General features: G+C 43.3%; 1 protein-coding gene across 1 annotated transcript; it reads left to right on the forward strand.

Moving 5' to 3' along the window:
- The first annotated feature begins 3,280 nt into the window (after positions 1-3,280).
- On the forward strand, positions 3,281-22,707 carry LOC105006593 (TPA-induced transmembrane protein). Its single transcript, XM_029122326.2, has 9 exons — positions 3,281-3,652; positions 4,485-4,565; positions 4,770-4,859; positions 9,454-9,586; positions 11,412-11,572; positions 13,171-13,241; positions 17,899-18,080; positions 18,224-18,284; positions 18,661-22,707. Exons 1-8 carry the CDS (start codon positions 3,572-3,574, stop codon positions 18,265-18,267), a joined length of 843 nt encoding a protein of 280 aa, XP_028978159.1. The 5' UTR covers positions 3,281-3,571; the 3' UTR covers positions 18,268-18,284; positions 18,661-22,707.
- The last annotated feature ends 866 nt before the right edge of the window (positions 22,708-23,573 follow it).

Below are 23,573 nucleotides of genomic sequence, written 5' to 3' on the forward strand. Positions count from 1 at the left end.
CAAGAGTGAGATGCAGTAATCCAGACATGAGATGACCAGTGCCTGGTCAAGTGTCTGTGCTGCTTCCTGAGTGAGGTGAGGTTGTACTCTACCAATATTGTAGATCATGAACCTGCAGGAGCGCCTTTCCCTGTCCCACCTCAAGACCATCACCAATCCACTGCAGTTTCCCTCCAGAGCCAACAGGTCTGTGGACGATGTGGTCAACATGGCTCTTCCCTTCATCCTCCAGCACCTGGACTCCCCTGGAACCTACGCCAGAATCCTGTTTGTGGACTTTCAACACCATAATTCCTGCTTTGCTCCAAGACAAGCTGTCCCAACTGGGAGGGGCCCAGTCCACATGCAGGTGGATCACAGCCTTCCTGACCCCCTGACCATCAGCACTGGCTCCCCTCAAGGCTGTCCCCTGTCCCCCTACTCTTCCCCTGGTACACCAACAGTCACCACTCTGTCAAGCTCCTGACGTGGGCGGATGACACATCCCTCATCTGACTTATTTCTGATGGAGACGAGTCCACCTACAGGTGGGAGATTGACCATCTGGTGTCCTGGTGCAGTCAGAACAACTTGGATCTCAACGCCCTCAAGACAGTGGAGATGACAGTGGACTTCAGGAGAAGCCCAGCTACCCTCCCCACATCCCCCTGGGTGGCTCCCAAGTCAATTATGTGGAGTCTTTTTGCTTTCTGGACACCATCATCACCCAGGACCACAAGTGGGAGCTGAACATCACCTCTCTTACAAAGAATGTTCAAAGTTCAACCTGCCAAAGACTATGATAGTGCATTTCTACACTGCCCTCATGGAGTCCATCCTGACCTCCTCCATCACTGTCTGGTACACTGCAGCCACTGCCAAGGACCATGGGGAGGCTGCAACGCATCATCCACTCTGCAGGGAGGGTGATTGGCTGCAATCTACCGTCTCTACCTGACCTACACATCTCCAGGACAACGAGGCGAGCAGCAATGATTGGTGTTGATCCCTCTCACCCTGGAAGTGGACTATTCAGAACTCTCCCCTCTGGAAGAAGGTTGAGATCTATCAAGACAAAAACGTGACGTCACAAGAACAGTTTCTTTCCTACAGCAGTAGGCCTCATGAACCAAGTTGACTATAACCCCTCCCCACATACACACACAACCCTCAACTGGACAAATCTATAACCCCTCCCCACATACACACACAACCCTCAACTGGACAAATCTATAACCCCTCCCCACACAACCCTCAACTGGACAAATCTATAACCCCTCCCCACACAACCCTCAACTGGACAAATCTATAACCCCTCCCCACACAACCCTCAACTGGACAAATCTATAACCCCTCCCCACACAACCCTCAACTGGACAAATCTATAACCCCTCCCCACATACACACACAACCCTCAACTGGACAAATCTATAACCCCTCCCCACACAACCCTCAACTGGACAAATCTATAACCCCTCCCCACATCAGTGTACTGTTTTTATGCTCAGTCCACTTTTCTTATTTGTTTTTATTTCCTTTATTTATTTTGTATACATTGTTGCACCAACAGGCCAGAACAAGTTACTTGTTTGTTGTCAAACTTGGCAAAAACTTGGCGGGTTTAGGAGGCTCTTAGCCCAGGGTTTAGGAGGCTCTTAGCCCAGGGTTTAGGAGGCTCTTAGCCCAGGGTTTAGGAGGCTCTTAGTCCAGGGTTTAGGAGTCTCTTAGCCCAGGTTTTAGGAGGCTCTTAGTCCAGGGCTAAGGTGCAGGGTGACCACGCCTTAGGAGCAGTTTTCAACCATGCTGGACATGTCTTGGAACTAATAGGTCTTCGCGCAAAAGATGTGCAGCTCAGTCATGTCAAGATTGAGCTTGAGGTGGTGGGCTGACATTCAAGAGCAGTTGTCAGCCATGCACGCAGAAATGCGTTGCACCTTCAATTTACTTCACTGCACATTTAGACTTGCGTTTGTATTCACTGCACATTTGGACTTGCATTTGTCTTCACTGCACATTTAGACTTGCGTTTGTCTTCACTGCACATTTATTCATCCCACCTATAACATACATTGTTCTTAATTGTTTTACTTGTAAATGTTCTGATCTCTTCTATTTGCACTTCTGGTTAGATTGGTTAGATGCTAACTGCATTTCTTGTACTTGCACTGTACTGTATTGTACTTCATTGTACTGTACTTAATTGTACTGTATTTGTACTTCATTGTACTTTACTTGTACAATGACAATAAAGTTGAATCAAATCTAAGATATCAAACAGCAGCAGGCAGCAACACTCTACACGTAAGTTTAGATAATGGAGATGCATGTCTGCACAGCATGCTTAGAACACGTTCACAGCATGCTTAGAACACGTGTGCAGCATGCTTAGAACACATGTGCAGCATGCTTAGAACAAGTGCACAACATGCTTAGAATATGTGCACAGCATGCTTAGAACCCGTGCACAGCATGCTTAGAACACGTACACAGCATGCTTAGAACACGTGCACAGCATGCTTAGAACACACTACCATATGTTAAGAGGCAGGCCTAGAATACAGACTGACTATCAAACTGTAATGCCAACACACTCACAAGAAGCCCCTGAAATAGTTGATCCCACATAATCCACTACAGCCTGGCAGCAAAATGTGATTCTGATTCATTTCACCATTCATTTATCCCATTAGGAATTTTAGAATGGCTTCAAATAAGGCCTGTGTTTCATTTAGGCTTTCTCTGGCTCTGTGTTTCGATAATAGTGTAAATCTTGTCAGGACAGGGTGACATTTGTCAAAATATTTGTTACAGTTAGCTCTATGATACCTATATTTAGCCAATGTTGATTTTATTTTTTATTTTTCCCCCTCAAAGATTTCTGTTTGTTTTTCAATTGTATTGTTCACGTTATAGGTCACATTAAAGGTGGAAAAGGTTCTGACTTGATTTATCTTTGTCTCATTCTTTTACATCAGAAATACCTGGCATTTTAACAGGGGTGTGTAGACTTTTTATTCCACTGTACATGTCTACTGCAAGCTGATATATTGACTGAAAAAAACTAGTGAAACCGCAAATGTGCCGTTTTAAAGAGCGCAGTTTTTAAACCGCATTTTATGTGCAGTAACACAAGTGTGATTTGTTGTGCAGTAATGGCAGGTTGTACTGCGGCGCAACATTACATATTCACAGCAGGAGCTTTTGCATCTTGCTACACTGGTGCCCTCTGAATGACCGGTACGTGGGGGGAGGGTGGGGGTGGAAGGGGATCTCCGCTTTTGATTCATTGACATCTGTTCCCACGATTCTCGTCAAACTCAAAACGTAGCCTGGTTTCTGCTATTCCTCCAGTCTGAGTAAGAGTGGCCTACGCCCTTTTCCTTTTAGAACACCTGCACTGGGCAGGACAAGTCAGGAAAAAATATTGAGATCACACGTTGAGTAGGCTATCGTTTTTTTTGTTGTTATCGATCAAATCTAGCTATGCACGTCAGTATAGGTTTGTGTTATTAACTATACTCATCAATAAACGACAGTCTTCAGAAAAGGTAAAGGCTTCGTAGTTCCGGGTTTAGGAATTTCCACTGGGAAAATGAACGTTGACATCGAGTTACAGGACTGTGTACAAGAAACCGTCTGCAACGGCCACCACGATGAATATGCCATGGATCAGGTCAGAATAAATATATTTAACGAGATAAAATAAATCGATACAAAATTGTGTAAATGCTTGCAAGGTTTCGGTTCACTTGTATTGTAAACTTAACTGCGTAAGTTTGGGAGCGCAATACACCTTTTAAAATCCGTAAAAATAACGAGTACGTATATAAATTAAAAGGAATGTGTTTAAAGGAAAATATGTTCATTAAATTGCTAGTAACCTCAGTTCTCTTAAGCATTTAAAACTAACTTGTCTCGAATGTCTTCAAATTATTCGGTTTTTGGAATGTGGCATGTCAGGACTGGTAGCAAAGCCACTTTCACTGTGGCAATGCTGGAATATCCAAGCTACTTTTATTGAACTCCCGCTGTTTCATGCGTTCTGTATTTTGCCCAATAATAATGTAACCAAACCTTTTTGCCCAGAAACAAGATGCGTTTAAACTCCACTCAGATGTATGTTCCCCCTAATGAAGACACAGTCATTAATAGTAGCCTATTTGTCCAATATGCGAGACGTCGAAGAGGTCCGGTGCATAAAGCTGTTGACATTCACTTATTTTGCAACCATACTTTCTTGGAGCTAATAAGCCCGACCTTGACCAGAGACCTCTGCAAACAATGGAACTGAACAAACATTTAATTTGTCACGTGGTTGTCATTTAGAGTCATAACCTTAGACCACAGCATTTCACCTACTGTACAGCTGTTAACACACAGCCAAATTAAGTTAGGAATGTTCTGTTTAAAGTCTTTATTTAAACAGAACACTCAACAGAGAACCACTGTTGGAACCATACTAATGTTCCAGAATGTTTGACTGTTTTTATAATTCCATATTTCAGATTCGTCCAGGCAATAGTGACAGGCTGACCAACAACACACATGAGCCAATGGAGGAACAACCCTTGCTTAATCCTGTACAGGTGATTTGTCACACACGTGTTGCATGTGAACAATAATGCTTAGTACTGGGCAAAATGGCTAGCATCTTGTTCAAAACCCTTTCAAGTTTAGAAGTTAGGTTTCCATTTTCAGGTTAGAGTTTGGGAAAAGAGGATTTTTATAGGACTTTTCTTCCCCTAAATAAATCCTTGTAAACAAAATACAATGTGTGTGTGTGTTTCTAGGACCCTGTTTCTGAAGTGGGTCATCACAACACTAGCTTAGAGGTCCGCCAAGACAACACTACAGTCTGTTCGGAGCCTGCCATTGGAAAGGTACTTTATGATTTCTTACAAGATGTCGGAGACACAGTTTTTTGTTACGAGATGTCTGTCATGAATCTGAGGTGTCATATTATGCAATCCCGTTTCGAAAGAAGTTGGGATGCTGTGTAAAATGCTAAATAAAACAGAACACAGGTGTGCAAATCATTTATCCCCTTATTTAATTGAAAATTGTACAAAGACAACATATCAAATGTTGATTCTAGTGGCGTCGTTAGGCCTGGGAATCCGGGGCTATAGCCCTGGATCTTTTATGAATAGCCCCAGATCTCAAATTGACCAAAAAAATTAATAAAAGAATAGCCCCAAAATTCAAATTTTGATTTGTCAAAAACCACAGGACAGTTTTCAACTTCACCTCAGTCCATCTTAAATGAGCTCGGTCCCAGAGAAGTTTGCAGTGTTTCTGGATTTTGTTTATATATGGTTTCTTCTTTGCATGGTACAGATTTAACTTGCATTTGTGGATGCAGCGACATATTGTGTTCACAGACAGTGGTTTTCAGAAGTGTTCCTGAGTCCAAGCAGTGATTTCCACTACAGAATCTTGTCTTGTTTTTAACGCAGTGCCACCTGAGGGCCCAAAGACCATGGCCATCGCTTATTGGTATTCGGCCTTGTCCCTTGCATGCAGAGATTTCTCTGGATTCTCCGTATTTTTTATGATGTTATTAGATGATGAGATTCACAAACTCTTTGCAATTTTACATTGAGAAACATTGTTCTTAAAATGTTGCAACCCTTTCACAGAGTGGTGAACCCCTCCCCATCTTTACTTCTGAAAGGCTTATCATCTCTGGGATGCGGTTTTTGTACCCAGTCATGTTACTGACTAATTAGTTGTTAATGTTCCACCAGGTTTTCTTTTAGCAATACACAACTTTTCCAGACTTTTGTTGCCCCTGTCCCAGCTTTTTTTTTTTTATTGTAGCTGGGGTCAATTTCAAAGTATGCATATATATTTTTCAAGAAACAATGACACTTTTCAGTCTTTGTAGTATGTTTTATTGAATGTAAAGTTTAAATGATTTGACCATCATTGAACTCTGTTTTTCTTTACATTTTACACTGTTTGGTAACAGAGTTGTAGTATAACAATGTAAAACAAGGCAACAGGAAACATGTCGTCCCCCACGAACGATGCAGCCTCATGAAGACCCTCCGTGACACAAAAATGCACATTCCTACTGCTACACCTTTGCCAGGGACACAACAGTTGCGCTGTGACAACATAGTTATAACAGGATCTCTCCTGTTTAAACTATAAATCACTGAATGGTTCAGAGCCAAGTTACAACTCAGACCTCTCTTATGACCCATGACCCATCAGGTCATCGGGGTCACGTCTGATAACCTTTCCCACAGGAAGGACAAAGGCTGCTGAGGCACCGTTTAGTCATTATAATGGCTTGAATAATAATAACAACTTTATTTGTATAGCGCTTTTCTAGTACAACTATACAAAGTGCTTTACACAGAATATAAATAGAAATAATAATAAATATATATGAATAAATAAAAAATTAAGTAAAAATAATAAGCAAAATATTCCCTTTGGTTTTCAGTCTAGACCTTTACAGTTGATCTGAGAGGCCTAACAGTGCAGTATGTGTTGAGCATGTCACTAATGTAATCAGGTGCCAGACCATGTAGTTCCTTAAAAGTGATAAGTAGAATTTAGAAATGTACTCTGAAATTCACCTGTAACCAATGTAGAGCTGCCAACACAGGTTTATATGAGATTTAGTCCTTGTAAGAAGTCTGGCAGCTGATTTCTGTATAACTTGGAGTTTACCTAGGGACTTATAGTTGAGGCATGTAAACAAAGCATTACAGTAGTCTAGGCGAGATGAAATAAAAGCATGAATAATTTTCTCAGTGTCCTCAAAAGATAAAACCGATATTATTTTGGCAATGTTTCTAAGTTGGTAAAAGCATGACTGCACCAATTATTTTGTTATATCCTAAATGTAAGTCTGGATCAAAGAAAACAACCAAATAATTAAAACTTCGGTTTTATCAGTGTTTAACTGAAGAGATTATTGGACATCTAGCTTGTAATGTCTTCCCGGCACTTGTGCAGAACACACAACTTGCTCAAGACCTTTGGCTTAACTGACAAATACAACTGCGTATAATCTGCATGACATTGAAAATGTTCCATACTACACAATGGAAGCACATACAGAGAAAACAGGATTGGTCACAGGATGCAACCCTGTGGAACACCACATATGACAGGCACAGAGGAAGACATAGAATTGTTAATGGACACTACAACTGCTCTATTTGACAGATACCACTTGAACCAATCTAGTGCAATGCCAGAGATCCCAACCCAATTTCTAACTGTCAATGAAAAGGTTGTGGTCAATGGTGTTGAAAGCTGCACTCAAATCCAGTAACAACAAGACTAAACATTCTTGAGGGTCAGCATTCAACAAGTCATCTGTAACCTTAAAAAAAGCATTATACTGCACACAGTTGGAACAAACTTCCAGAGAATCTTACAAATCCACATTCACCACTTGTTATTCTTGGATAAAACCCTTTTTCTTCTGCCTTTAATATTTAAGTTATCTTTTAGCCCTGTTGAAAAGGATGTTGTTATTGTATGCTTTGTCTTTTATGCTGGATTAATTTGTAGTTCAGCCTGATGTTTGCTTTTTTTCTTTATTATTGTCTTTATTGCCCTTTGCATGTCCACTGTCAGTAGGGAACTGACAATAAGTATTGTTTGCTCAAATACGTGTTCTCTCCAAAAGATTACCAAGAGCAAGCGACAAATTGATTGCCTGATTGTCAAGGCTAGCAACAGTTGCCTCATAAATTGCATCAACTTCCTTCCATAACATAAGTCACACACTCCTTTTAGGCTTTGGTTAAATACTGTATGTGGAGAATTATTATGGCGATACAGTGTTCAGGTTTGCCATCATGCTTGTGTACATACAGTGGGGATTACAAGTATTTGATACACTGCTGATTTTGCAGGTTTTCCCACTTACAAAGCATGCAGAAGTCTGTAATATTTATCATAGGTACTCTTCAACTGTGAGTGACAGAATCTAAAACAGAAATCCAGAAAATTACATTGTATGATTTGTAAGTAATTTATTTGCATTTTATTGCATGACATAAGTATTTGATACATCAGAAAAGCACAAATTAATATTTTGTATAGAAACCTTTGTTTGCAATTACAGAGATCATACGTTTCCTGTAGTTCTTGACCAGGTTTGCACACACTGCAGCAGGGATTTTGGCCCACTCCTCCATACAGACCTTCTCCAGATGCTTCAGGTTTCGGGGCTGTCGCTGGGCAATACGGACTTTCAGCTCCCTCCAAAGATTTTCTATTGGGTTCAGGTCTGGAGACTGGCTAGGCCACTCCAGGACCTTGAGATGCTTCTTACGGAGCCACTCCTTAGTTTCCCTGACTGTGTGTTTCGGGTCGTTGTCATGCTGGAAGACCCAGCCACGACCCATCTTCAATGCTCTTACTGAGGGAAGGAGGTTGTTGGCCAAGATCTTACAAGATCTGGCACCATCCATCCTCCCCTCAATATGATGTAGTCGTCCTGTCCCCTTTGCAGAAAAGCATCCCCAAAGAATGATGTTTCCACCTCCATACTTCATGGTTGGGATGGTGTTCTTGGGGATGTACTCATCCTTCTTCTTCCTCCAAACACGGCGAGTGGAGTTTAGACCAAAAAGCTCTATTTCTGTCTCATCAGACCACATGACCTTCTCCCATTCCTCCTCTGGATCATCCAGATGGTCATTGGCAAACTTCAGACGGGCCTGGACATGCGCTGGCTTGAGCAGGGGGACCTGGTGTGCGCTGCTGGATTTTAATCCATGACAGCGTAGTGTGTTACTAATGGTTTTCTTTGAGACTGTGGTCCCAGCTCTCTTCAGGTCATTGACCAGGTCCTGCCGTGTAGTTCTGGGCTGATCCCTCACCTTCCTCATGATCATTGATGCCCCACGAGGTGAGATCTTGCATGGAGCCCCAGACCGAGGGAGATTGACCGTCATCTTGAACTTCTTCCATTTTCTAATAATTGCGCCAACAGTTGTTGCCTTCTCACCAAGCTGCTTGCCTATTGTCCTGTAACCCATCCCAGCCTTGTGCAGGTCTACAATTATATCCCTGATGTCCTTACACAGCTCTCTGGTCTTGGCCATTGTGGAGAGGTTGGAGTCTGTTTAATTGAGTGTGTGGACAGGTGTCTTTTAAACAGGCAATAAGTTCAAACAGGTGCAATTAATACAGGTAATGAGTGGAGAACAGGAGGGCTTCTTAAAGAAAAACTAACAGGTCTGTGAGAGCCGGAAATCTTACTGGTTGGTAGGTAATCAAATACTTATGTCATGCAATAAAATTAATTATTTAAAAATCATACAATGTGAATTTCTGGATTTTTGTTTTAGATTCCGTCTCTCACAGTTTAAGAGTACCTATGATAAAAATGACAGACCTCTACATGCTTTGTAAGTAGGAAAACCTGCAAATAAACAGTGTATCAAATACTTGTTAACCCCACTGTAGATGTTGACTGACATGTGTTGTGTTGTGTAGACCTGTGCTGCCCACAGACTGCGGAAGCGGTTGAATGCGAAGGTGTTGGGTAATCTCAGACTCTGGGGTGTCATCCTCATCCTCATTTTCCTCATCGCCGCTGTGATTGGAGCCTCCATTGTTTTCTGTTCAGGTATAGACCTTTTGCTCACCGTTGTGGCAAGCTGGTGTGTTCACACTACTAGCGTTCCATTGAGGTTTGCTTCGGCAGTCATTGTTTCTATAATGTGAACTGATACACGGTCACCACCTGAGGCGACAGTTCTGCCAAAGGTGCCACCCAACATTTGGACTGCCAGTGTGATGTCGTATTCAGGTGCTCATTCACCGTATGTAATGGTCATATGGGGTATGTAATGGTCATATATGGTATGTAATGGTCTTATATGGTATGTAATGGTCTTATATGGTATGTAATGGTCATATGGGGTATGTAATGTCATATGGGGTATGTAATGGTCATATGGGGTATGTAATGGTCATATGGGGTATGTAATGGTCATATGGGGTATGTAATGGTCATATGGGGTATGTAATGTCATATGGGGTATGTAATGGTCATATGGGGTATGTAATGTCATATGGGGTATGTAATGGTCATATGGGGTATGTAATGGTCATATGGGGTATGTAATGTCATATGGGGTTCTTTGCAAGTTACACCTCAATGTTCACTTTTAGTGTTGTGGCTCGTGCAAAATAGAAAGACAAAAAAAAAAAATCTCTGAAATGGAACTTCAAACAAAACCGTTTGGTGATGCTTCAGCACTAAAAGCAAGTGGAAAATGAGTATCCATTTAAGAGAATCTAAATATCCATTTAAGAGAATCTAAATATCCATTTAAGAGAATCTAAATATCCATTTAAGAGAATCTAAATATCCATTTAAGAGAATCTAAATATCCATTTAAGAGAAACTAAATATCCATTTAAGAGAATCTAAATATCCATTTAAGAGAATCTAAATATCCATTTAAGAGAAACTAAATATCCATTTATGTTCAAATGTGAGCCAGATAACTGTCACCAATGTTAATTAGGCCTCAGGATACAGTGACACACCTTCACTAGAGTACCTCAGGATACAGTGACACACCTTCACTAGAGTACCTCAGGATACAGTGACACACCTTCACTAGAGTACCTCAGGATACAGTGACACACCTTCACTAGAGTACCTCAGGATACAGTGACACGTCTTCACTAGAGTACCTCAGGATACAGTGACACGCCTTCACTAGAGTACCTCAGGATACAGTGACACACCTTCACTAGAGTACCTCAGGATACAGTGACACGTCTTCACTAGAGTACCTCAGGATACAGTGACATGCCTTCACTAGAGTACCTCAGGATACAGTGACATGCCTTCACTAGAGTACTATATAATAGAATGTGAATTAGGCCTCAGGATACAGTGACACGCCTGTACTAGAATACTATATAATAGAATGTGAATTAGGCCTCAGGATACAGTGACAAGCCTGTACTAGAATACTATATAATAGAATGTGAATTAGGCCTCAGGATACAGTGACACGCCTTCACTAGAGTACTATATAATAGAATGTGAATTAGGCCTCAGGATACAGTGACACGTCTTCACTAGAGTACTATATAATATAATGTGAATTAGGCCTCAGGATACAGTGACACGTCTTCACTAGAGTACTATATAACAGAATGAAACTGGAATATCAGTCAAATAAGGTAGAGAGGACCCAAGTACAATATCCGTAGAAAACAGAGATTATTAGTTGCATGGAATAGAGTACAAAGACATTATATTATTGGTATTAGTAGCATAAGAATGTTGTGGATCAGAATTTGAAATAATGGATTGGGACAGAACAGAACTTAATGAATGATGAAGCACAGTAAACGAGAACGGCACTGTAGATCATTTTCCATCTGTCTGGTTGTGACACTTTCTGGCTCACTTCCCTCCCTCTGAACAGTGATCCATAAAGATTTGGATGAGACCTATGATTCATCTTTGTTTGTGCTGCCGCTCTGCTTCAACGGAAGCTTCCAACTGACCAATCAGGTCTTCACGCCGGAACTGCTCTCCCCAGCATCAAACCAGAGCAGGTTCCTGTCCAGCCAACTAAAACAGAAGGTACTGCTCAAACCGTAATCTGATCTTTTGGAAGGTCAATTTAAGACTTTAATCTAACATTCAATAATGTCAACTTCAAGCCTCAATCCAAACATCTAGAATGCCTGAACTCAGCAATAATGCATGTTTTTACAAAACAGTAATTCAACCTTGATTCACTGGTAATTGTAACTAAAACCATTCTGTATAACTGTCTCAACATGGAAGACCACAACAACACCTGTTTTTTGGCTGTGATTTCATTGGACTGTAAAATCTTGCACTTTAAATGTCTTCTTGAGACAGTGTCAAATTTACCGGTTCTTTGGTTGAGAGCTGCCCAGATTATGATGTCATCACTTTATTTAGACTCTTGTGGAAGAATGTAAAAGGATTCTGAAGGAAGAGAGAACTCCCCAGGCCTGTGAGGATCAACAGCCTATAGCTGCACCCTTTCCAACATGAGAATGTTTTTAAAATACAGAAGTTTCCAGACCTCAAAGAGGCGTTAGCTAGCTTAGCTAATATTTACAACTCTAACTTCAGCAATACGGCTCATTGATGCACAGCAAAGTTAGCTAGCTAGGCTGACATTAGCTCATGTTGGTAGGATATACTTTCCTCATCAAAGGCTGTTTGTTGATTAAGAAAAAATTTTACTTGGCAAATTGGCAAATGTTTGATTTCCATTTGTAAATTCTGTTTGCGAGATAATGGGATGCATGTGTTTCGGCTTCACCATGCGCTGTTTGCCCAATGCATTCCTGTCACAAATGTGTGATGGAAAAAAAAAAATTCTCATGAAAATTGAAAAAGCCAGCCCCATGATGCTTGTTAAAGTCAAAACCTCAGATCCAGAAAAATTCAAGAATGATTCCCATTACTTTCCACTCTGTCATTGAGCCTCTCTCTCTCGCTCTCTCTCTCTCTTTCGCTCTCTTTCTTTTTGCCCTCTATTTTGCACTGTCTCCACCTTTCTCTCTCTCTCTTGCCATGCATTCTCCATTCACTTTCATTTTCACATTCCCCACTCTCTCACTGGTGCTCAGATCCTCTCTCTCCCTCGTTTGAAGGAAATAGAGGTTCCACACCGCCCTGTAGTCAACAAGGCTCTTATTCCAGGACTAGGCCTGTCCCCTCCCCGCAAACATCAAAGCGTTGATCCTGGAGGTTAATGCTCTACATCATTTCTAGAGTGCCACCTTATCCCTAACAGGAAGCGGCTCATGTTTTTTAATACAGGCACTTGTCATCACACGTGTTTGCTCCCGCTGTACCTCCTGGGTGGTCAGTGTTACATATGGCTCCTCAGCCCGGCCCACCTCTGTTCTCCTGGTCGTCTCACCCCTGTGGGAGGGCAGCTCCTACTCAGCTCAGTCAAAGCTTTTCTCTAACCTGGCACCCACTGACTTTGCTGATAACTATTTAATTGAGCACAATATAATCGCGAAAACCGTGTTCTCTGTTTTGTCCAAACTAGATTTCCTGACAATGTTGTTGTATGACACTTCGGTTGACATTTTACATTTGATTGGTTTAACTGCTGTCTCTCTCTCCATCCTTCCATCCTCCCCTTATCTCTCTCTCTCCATCTCACCCTGGTCATCCCCCCTTCCCAGTTGACAGTGCTTTACAGCTCATCTCCAGCCCTGGGCCGATACTTCTCCAGCGCTGGAATCTCTTCCTTCAGGTAGCACACATACAAACACACGTCAGAAAGGCCGCCTAGATCCAGTAGCTGGTTCTCTGCCCGCTGGGCCAACCCGAAAAATCATATTTAATCATTTACCTCAGAAGTGATTTTACATTTGGGCACCGACCCATGTTGGTCGTTTTGGCTCTATACTGCAACACTTAGGAATTTAAATGATACAAACTATGGGATTGACATGCAGATTGTAAGTTTTAGGGTATTTCCATCTTCATCCATTTAAAAAAATTATAATCACATTGTACATAGTCCACACATTAGGTCAGCGTCTTGGATAGTTGGAGTAGCAGCAGTGCTGCCATTATCTAGTCTTGATTTTAGGCTTTGCATTTGGAGTCGGTTTCTGGTGACTAAAGAAGTGTCAATACAAGTCAAGCTGACCATTGTGAGGAAGATGAATCAGAATAAATACATTTGAAGGAAAAAACTAATCTTAAGACATCTCAAAATTAACTGTTTGATACATTAAGAAGGGGACAGAAAACACTGCTAAACTCAGCAATGGCAATAGAACAGATAGACCAAGGAAGAGCACTATACTATACTATACTGCTAACCATAATGATGAACAGAAAAACAGACAGGTCAGGGAATGATGTGTTTTAGCCTTGGATAGAAGCCACTGTCTCACGTTCTTCATTGATGATGTAACTGTTGACAGCAAAAGAAAGGATGAATTACACTGTAACACCCAAGTCAGTTAAACTGCCTGCAACATCATCCAGCATGAGCGGTTTGGCGCTGGGTCAGTGATGGTCTGGGGAGCCATATCTTTAGAGGGTCATCCAGACCTCCACATGCCAGCCAACGGCACCCTGACGTGGAGGGTATGGCTGTACATTGGACAGTCGCTCCTGCAGAATCACATGACCCTAGCCACCAATGAGTTATGCAGGGCCACACAGTGGAGAGTGGATCTGAATCCAACTCTGTGTGTCTGTAACATGCGGAAGACAAGACTGAAGGCCAAAGGCATCAGAACAGGAACAAGGAACAGGAACTGAAGGTGGCTGCAGTACAGGCCTGGCAGAGCATCACCAGAGACGATACCCAGGGTCTGGTGAAATCTATGGGTTGCTCATATTAGAATCGGCTGCACAAAACCTGATGCAGATGATTAGAACTTCATTGGAGTAACTTCCTTACCATACCATACCATCTTCTTCCGCTTATCCGGGGCCGGGTCGCGGGGGCAGCAGTCTAAGCAGGGATGCCCAGACTTCCCTCTCCCCAGACACTTCCTCCAGCTCTTCCGGGGGGACCCCGAGGTGTTCCCAGGCCAGCCGGGAGACATAGTCCCTCCAGCGTGTCCTAGGTCTTCCCCGGGGTCTCCTCCCGGTGGGACGGGACCGGAACACCCTCCCAGGAAGGCGTTCCGGAGGCATCCGAAACAGATGCCCAAGCCACCTCAGCTGACCCCTCTCGATGTGGAGGAGCAGCGGCTCTACTCTGAGCTCCTCCCGGGTGACCGAGCTTCTCACCCTATCTCTAAGGGATCGTCCAGCCACCCTGCGGAGAAAGCTCATTTCGGCCGCCTGTATCCAGGATCTTGTCCTTTTGGTCATGACCCAAAGCTCATGACCATAGGTGAGAGTAGGAACGTAGATTGACCGGTAAATCGAGAGCTTCGCCTTGCGGTTCAGCTCTTTCTTCACCACGACAGACCGATACATCAACCGCATTACTGCAGAAGCTGCACCGATCCGTCTGTCAATCTCCCGTTCCTTCCTTCCCTCACTCGTGAACAGGACCCCTAGATACTTAAACTCCTCCACTTGAGGCAGGCACTCTCCACCAACCTGAAGTGGGCAAGCCACCCTTTTCCGACTGAGGACCATGGCCTCGGATTTGGAGGTACTGATTTTCATCCCCACCGCTTCACACTCGGCTGCAAACCGTCCAAGTGCATGCTGAAGGTCCTGGCTTGAAGGGGCCAACACGACAACATCATCCGCAAAGAGCAGAGACGAAATCGTGTGGTCCCCAAACCTGACACCCTCCGGCCCCTGGCTGCGCCTAGAAATTCTGTCCATAAAAATTACGAACAGAACCGGTGACAAAGGGCAGCCCTGCCGGAGTCCAACACAGGGAACAAGTCTGACTTACTGCCGGCAATGCGGACCAAGCTCCTGCTTCGGTCGTACAGGGACCTGACAGCCCTTAGCAAGGGACCCAGGACCCCATATTCCCAAAGCACCCTCCACAGGATGCACCGAGGGACACAGTCGAATGCCTTCTCCAAATCCACAAAACACATGTGGATTGGTTGGGCAAACTCCCATGAACCCTCCATCACCCTGTAGAGGGTATAGAGCTGGTCCAGTGTTCCACGGCCTGGACGAAAACCACACTGTTCCTCCTGAATCCGAGGTTCTACTATCGGCCGTATTCTCCTCTCCAGAACCCTGGCATAGACTTTCCCGGGGAGGCTGAGAAGTGTGATCCCCCTATAGTTGGAACACACCCTCCGGTCCCCCTTCTTAAAAAGAGGGACCACCACCCCGGTCTGCCATCCCAGAGGCACTGTCCCCGACTGCCACGTGATGTTGCACAGGCGTGTCAGCCAAGACAGACCCACAACATCCAGAGACTTGAGGTACTCAGGGCGGATCTCATCCACCCCCAGTGCCTTGCCACCGAGGAGTTTCTTAACCACCTCTGTGACTTCAGCCCGGGTGATGGACGAGTCCACCTCTGAACCCTCATCCTCTGCTTCCTCAATGGAAGACGTGACGGCGGGATTGAGGAGATCCTCGAAGTACTCCTTCCACCGCCCGACGACATCCCCAGTTGAGGTCAACAGCTGCCCACCTCTACTGTAAACAGCGTTGGTAGGGCACTGTTTCCCTCTCCTGAGGCGCCGGATGGTTTGCCAGAATCTCTTCGAGGCCAGCTGATAGTCCTTCTCCATGGCCTCACCGAACTCCTCCCAGGCCCGAGTTTTTGCCTCCATAACCACCCGGGCTGCAGTCCGCTTGGCCTGTCGGTACCCGTCAGCTGCCTCAGGAGTCCCACAAGCCAACCAGGCCTGATAGGACTCCTTCTTCAGCTTGACGGCATCCCTTACTTCCGGTGTCCACCACCGGGTTCGGGGATTGCCGCCTCGACAGGCACCGGAGACCTTACGGCCACAGCTCCGAGCGGCCGCTTCGACAATGGCGGTGGAGAACATGGTCCACTCGGACTCAATATCTCCAGCCTCCCTCGGGATCCAGTCGAAGCTCTGCCGGAGGTGGGAGTTAAAGATCTCTCTGACAGGAGACTCTGCCAGACGTTCCCAGCAGACCCTTACAGTACGCTTGGGCCTGCCGAGTCTGTCCAGCTTCCTCCCCCGCCATCGGATCCAACTCACAACCAGGTGGTGATCAGTTGACAGCTCCGCCCCTCTCTTCACCCGAGTGTCCAAGACACACGGCCGCAGGTCAGATGAAACGACAACAAAGTCGATCATCGACCTGCGGCCTAGGGTGTCCTGGTGCCACGTGCACTGATGGACACCCTTATGCTTGTACATGGTGTTCGTTATGGACAAACTGTGACTAGCACAGAAGTCCAAGAACTGAACACCGCTCGGGTTCAGATCAGGGGGGCCGTTCCTCCCAATCACGCCCCTCCAGGTGTCACTGTCGTTGCCCACGTGGGCGTTGAAGTCCCCCAGTAGAACGATAGAGTCCCCAGTCGGAGCACTTTCCAGCACCCCTCCCAGAGACTCCAAGAAGGTCGGGTACTCTGCACTGCTGTTCGGCCCGTAGGCACAAACAACAGTGAGAGACCTATCCCCAACCCGTAGGCGCAGGGAAACGACACTCGTTCACCGGGGTAAACACCAAAACACGGCGGCAGAGCTGGGGAGCTATAAGCAAACCCACACCAGCCCGCCGTCTCTCACCATGGGCAACTCCAGAGTGGTAAAAAGTCCATCCTCTCTCAAGGAGTGTGGTTCCGGAGCCCAAGCCGTGCGTAGAGGTGATCCCGACTACCTCTAGTCGGAACCTCTCAACCTCACGCACAATCTCAGGCTCCTTCCCCGCCAGCGAGGTGACGTTCCACGTCCCTAGAGCTAGTTTCTGTGTCCAGGGATCGGGTTGTCTAGGCCCCCGCCTTCGACTGCCGCCCGATCCTCTCTGCACCGGCCCCTTATGGTCCCTCCTGTGGGTGGTGAGCCCACGGGAGGGCGGCCCCATGTCGCTCGTTCGGGCTTCATTGGAGTAACTTCCTTAAAGATTGGAAACTTTGTCTGGTTTGATCTCAACACATCATGCCAAAGATCAAAAGACCTGTCTGAGACCCTCAGAAGAAAGATTATCGATGCCCATGAGTCTGGGAGGGGTTAGAAAGCCATTTCCAAGCAGTTTGAAGTGCAACACTGTCCAACAGATCATGTAAAACTGAGAACATTCCAGACCACTGGCAATCTACTCAGGACAGGTCATCCCAACAAATTCAGTCCAAGAGTTGACCAAAAATACTTGTCGAAGTCTGGGAACCCCAGGGTAACATCAAGGGCTACACTGACCTCTAAAGGCACTTAAGGATCTACAGGGGAACTTAAAGTGGTTCCCCTGTAGTTTTTTTTTTTTGAATTTCCAATAAGTGTTTTGCTTCTTCCCCTTTTCACTTCCCATGATTTCCTCAGAAATGGTTCTGTGATTGTGGACTACTGGCTTCGCTTCCTTGTGCCCGTTGACAATGCTGAGTTGCAGCGGTTCACTCTGAGTAGAGAGATGGTGCTTAACGTCTTCAGACAGTCAGTCTATGACCAGGAGCCTGAGACAGAGCACCCCCTGGACATACTCCCGTCCTCACTGGACATGCAGGGTGAGGCTCACACCAACAAGGCCGTCAGAATTCAGATTTAACCACCAGTATGAACATTCCAGCTGTTGCCTGCGAGGATGAAGTGCATAGGTGCCTGTGATCATAGTGTGAAAGGTGTTTTATTTGTCTGTCTTTGTTTGCAGTTGCCAGAGGTGCAGGTGACAGTGAATCAGCGGCGAGTAGTTGAAGGGACAGTTTGTGTTGGTGAGTATAAGGGCCCATAGACGGTCAGTTTTGGCCTCGCCAAGTGGTGTTTTATCATGAGACTGCCTGAAGTAGTTTAAAGTAGTAAACAAGAATGTTTCTCATAGAGGATGTGGTCATACCGAGGATATAAGGGAAACAATCCGAAAGATTTCAGATTGTCAAAATATTTTGCTGACAAAAGAAGTATCATATGAGTGACCAGATGGACAGACAGGCTACATAGAAAGATTTCATGGAATTTTAACTAATTCTTTACGTTCTGAATGTAGCAGGACATAATGTTGCTTCAAGTGTCAGGCTTTTCTCCAGAAGCTAAAGCAACAACCAGTTAAACTGTTTGATTTGTAGAGTAAACAGAGGTGTGTTTCTGTAGAATGTCACAGCACGAGGACGAGCAGAGCAAATGATTCATCTGGATGTCTGACATAAATGCAGAACCAACCCAGACAAACAGAAGGAATAGAAGAAATCTAATCTTACCGGATAGTCTGGTAGTGGAACTTGTGTTGCTAGTATATATAGTAAAATACAGCTGAATAAGCTGTGCACAAAAAAGTTCTAATCAGCAGTAGTAGATAGATGTGTTTTGGCTCAGAAAATGTTTCTGAAGGTTCTGTAAAGAGCCATGTACATAAGGATCTAAGTGGAACCTGCATGGTGCCTTTTCACCATTTTCTGTATAAAAACATTGTGTGCACTGCACCAAAATTCGATGTTGTGCTATCACTATTTGTTTCGAGTTATTTTTTATGGAGAACGTTTTATGAAAAACGTTTATGGAGAACATAATTTCAATTAACCAATGAACAACTGAACTCTGAGGCTTCTCCTGAGCAGCTGGGGTTACCTGGGAGAATTATGAACTAACTGGCATAGGGTCATATGTTACTGTTTCATGACTGTAGTCATTTATCATAAGTAATGGAAAAACTCACCCCAAGATACTGTAATTATTACTTATTACAACCTGTAAGTTTGTTTATATCACAAAATTAGCAAAGAACATTTTTGTGAACTGTAAATAACCATTAGTCTTGTAGAACCATAAAAAACCTGTGAAGAATCTGTCTTTTTAGTGTATGTATCAACTTGTCTAACATGAGTACTATGTTAAAACCGCAGTTTTGAATGTCTTTTTTGTTAATTTAAGCAGTAATAAGTGGAACTGTATTTTAATCTTGTGACTTAAAATGTAATGTTTTGGTGCTCTGGTTTCTCCCTAGTCGGTTAAGATCTCTCCCTATCGCTACCAGTCCTACTGTGGTACTCAAACCTACTTACTTACAATTTATTCCTTAGTAATTCAGTAGATGAACAAACTGTTAACCTGCAAGCCAATAATTTTTTGTTATGTTAAGTTATTTTCAGCTGGTGATTCTGGCTATGGCTATGCTTCACGTGACTATGCGCTAAGAGGCACTAATGTCTGTTTCTCTTCAACATTACTGTCAGTGTCCACTAGGAGGTGCTAATTGACAGTTTTTCTGTATGTGGGTTGATTGTGTCTGGATCCTCTGCAGATCTTTTTGTCTGTGAACACTCTCAAACTGATATTGAGATGGAATGTTAGCTTTTGTTCAAAAATATAAATAAAAGTACTTTATTTACAATTTATATTAATTCACTGTGTAAAATAAAAGTATATATTCCTGTTATGATTTTGCTGTATGTCTCTGCTGTAACGTTAGATATTGTGGGCTTCCTATAATGTAATTTTAACTATAATGTACATAAACTTTATTGCAGAATGAACAAGTTAGCTAATAGGCTCTTATTAGCTTCCTGCTAACATAATATTGTTGTTACAGATTAGCATGAATGTAAAACATAGCGGTCATTATGGACCTATTACTATCTCTAGGTTTCTCAGACTTAACCAGAGATCAACCAGGGCTGCTGAATGGACAGTTTCTGATTTACACAATTAACACAATTAAGAGAAGTAAAAGGATAATCCACTCACAGAAAGATAGATCATGAAACTCCTTAATTTGGTAAAAGCCTATGTTTTTGTAGTGGGTGAAATATTTTTCTAGGAATTAGCTTTGCATGCAAAATTAAATTGTCTGCCAGGTAATCAAAAACCTGAAGAAATATTGGCAAACCTGTGGGCTGTGAAAATGTGTGTCCTCATGTAGAGTAAACAAAAGGTTGGGAGTGCTGAATGTCATCATGTGTGAGATCAGGTATTTTGAGACTATGCCAAAATTTGCAGTGTTTCCTGGGAAAACAGTCTCTGAAAATGAGGGATCATTGTCTTCAAATTAAATAAAGCTTTAATGCAGATCCTCCGTGATACTTCAGTAAAACAAATTAAATCCAGTCTGTGTATTTTGAAGTGCCTTGCATTTATTGGGGACTAGATTAGCAGAACATGACTTGGCACATTATTATACTCTCCCATGTGTGTTTTTGTATTGTAGCAGTATAACGATTGTTTTGACCCTAGGGTGAAAGCTGACCTGATAAACATTGGCTTCAAGTTTTTATTTTGTCTGATCAACTGTTTCTCTGGTACCGACATCTGCCCTGTTTTTGGACAAGCATGTGCCTTTTCTCACCTCTGATAAGTCAACCGTCTCGTAAATGTTACATTGTAACTAGACAATGATACAGTTTAGAACTGTAACATTATGTTCCTTCACGCATACTGCTATTATTTTAATGAAATTAATCCAGTGGCTCTCCTTGAATCCTAATTCTTAATCTGCTTGGTGGATCTTTGTGGCAACATTGTGTCACCCTTTTTGCCCATGCTGATCTGGTAGGAATGATGCAAAGATGAATCATATGTTCTTTAATCAGATTAGTGACTAGATGACTGCAGTGGCTGCTGGTTAATAAGATGCTGGCAGAACATGAGGTAGCAGTGCTGTTTCCATGCTATAGCCTAGTGTCTAGTATGAAAGTACTGAAAATACCCTTAATGTTTGCCCTGCAGTAGTGGAGTACTCTGCAGAATGAGCTCTGGAATGCTAAAAAGACATGTACAACATAAAAAATATATTTCCGGAGGTTTTGCAGGAGGACAAACTACTCTTCTTTTTCTCTTTCTATCACTTATTTGCCTCCTCCCCTTTCTTTCCCTCCTTCACCTACTCAGACCGTCTCCTCGTTCTCCCCCTTCCTCATCTTTCTTTTCCTCATCTTCCTCCCCCTCTTTGTCTCCCCTTCGTCCTCTTATCCTCACAGCCTTTTCTCTTTCCTTGCCTTCCGCTTCTTCAGCTTCCTTGTGTTATTTCCATCTGTCTTCTCATCCTCTTTATTTTTTACCTCTCGTTCTCCGATCTTCCCTTCCTCTTTCTCGTCTTCCTCCTCATCCTGTCCTCCTTGTTGTTGACCTCCTTTGGTTTATTAAGCTGCTCTGTGTTCATTAAGCAGCCAGGAAAGAAGGATGCATCTATCTCTCTTTTTTAATCAGCTTTGTATTTCTAGGAAACATTCACCACTTCGTTGAAGGGTACCTCGCAACCCAGTTTTTGGGTTTGCCCCCTCCCTTACATATTTAAAATAAATATGAAATGCGTTCAGGTCAAAATCGATGGGTTGGGGCAGGTTAAGTGAGACAGGAATGAGAGGGATACATTATTTTGTGCCAAGAGAAAGATGCACGACTGGACCACCGTCTTGCTGTAACCTGAACCCCTCCATTGAGATGCAGAATCAGCCACATTTGCACATTTCAAAGGCAGAGTTGAAACGTTAAGAACCAAATAGAGCTCGATTTACTACCAAAGACCTTCACTTTCACATTAGTATAAAAATAGAGACCAGAATATATGTTTCGCTATAAAAAAAGAAGTGATTTTTATTGGTAATTCCTCTTTCAGCATCTCTGCGCCTCCCTGACACAGATACCGACAATGACGTGTCACTTAAACCTAAAGTAAAAGTTAAGCTGACTCAAGTGTTGAGCAGCCTTATAGTCCATACCCAGTGAGGATGGATGGCTGAGGAAGAAAGCAGGAGAGTCGATAGATTTGTTAGTAACACAACAGCTTTAAGTTTGCAGAAATTGTCTAGTAAAAAGCATGTTGATACACCTGCAAAACAATTGGAGAAATCCTGATTGGTGAATTATATGGATGAACATAACTATCAGACACTGAATCTGCAAGAAATCACTTTTTTTTCCCGAATTAACCATGTAACCTATTTTTTAAAACATCTTAAATTCTATTTCTGAAGCCAGATATTTGCTCAGACACCTTAGCAGGAGCTGATACCACCAGAAGGAGGTGCAGGAGCGCAGTGACACTAGGAAACCCCTGCTGACTCAACTAGCCTGTGGTGGTTAGCTTGATGCTGTGAAAACAGCCTCCCACCACTGTGCCACCTAAGAGGCTCTATATTCCTAAGAGGAACACGCAGTTTGACTTGTATACTAAGCATATGACTTGTTTCCCCATATCTGTACAACCTCATTAATCACAATATAAATACAATTGTTTTTCACTTTCAAAAATGGAAATTAGTATAACTTTTTTTTTTATATATATATATATATAAAGTTGTGGACTTACCCAAACTACCGAATGTTATAGGCAGGATGTATATCGTCTTGGCGATAAACTCGGCCTGAAGATGAGGATGATGACATTCTCTGCCAGGAGACCTCTCTTTTTGTTTACATGGAAGTTCAATTTTTTCATGCCACAAATAGTATAGGATAAATAAACATTTATTGAGTTAACAAAATCATTTTTATGGTAAGAACCAGAAAGTACCGTTTTTGTTACGACAAATAAGCAACTATCGGTGTATACCTAGTAAATACCAATTGAAATGCTACCTTAAAATCAAGTGCTATTTGGAGGTTACCTGTCTGTGCCCATCAGTAAGTTCTGCCATGGTATGGCTCTAATAGGTTTGTATGGCTTAGCAAAATATAAATAGATGTGGATTCCCTTAGAGGGCTTTATTAAGACCTTGGTGTTGTTATTTAGCCTACACTGTGATGTCATGTTGTTCCTGGTTAAATCTCATGCTGGAGACCTCTTCTGGATCGATTGACAGAAAGAGGAGGCTGATGAACAGCCAAACTCCCTCCAAGTCGGACTCTGACCTGTTTTACTGCTGGTAGGTTGTAACACGAATGTCCGAATGTTCCTGCATTATAGATATTGTTTCCTTTCCATCTCATTCTGCTTTTCTTTCTTTGTCCATTCATACAACAGTAAAGGCAGTTTTCACTGTTGCCGTGAGGCAGGGATTCCCTGGAGGTTGGGCCTACTAGCTACTCCAGCAGCAGCCCCTCCTCAGAGCCTGCAGGGTTGGTCATCTGTG

Source organism: Esox lucius, chromosome 1 (genome assembly GCF_011004845.1).
Source record: "Esox lucius isolate fEsoLuc1 chromosome 1, fEsoLuc1.pri, whole genome shotgun sequence".
Lineage (NCBI taxonomy): Eukaryota > Metazoa > Chordata > Actinopteri > Esociformes > Esocidae > Esox > Esox lucius.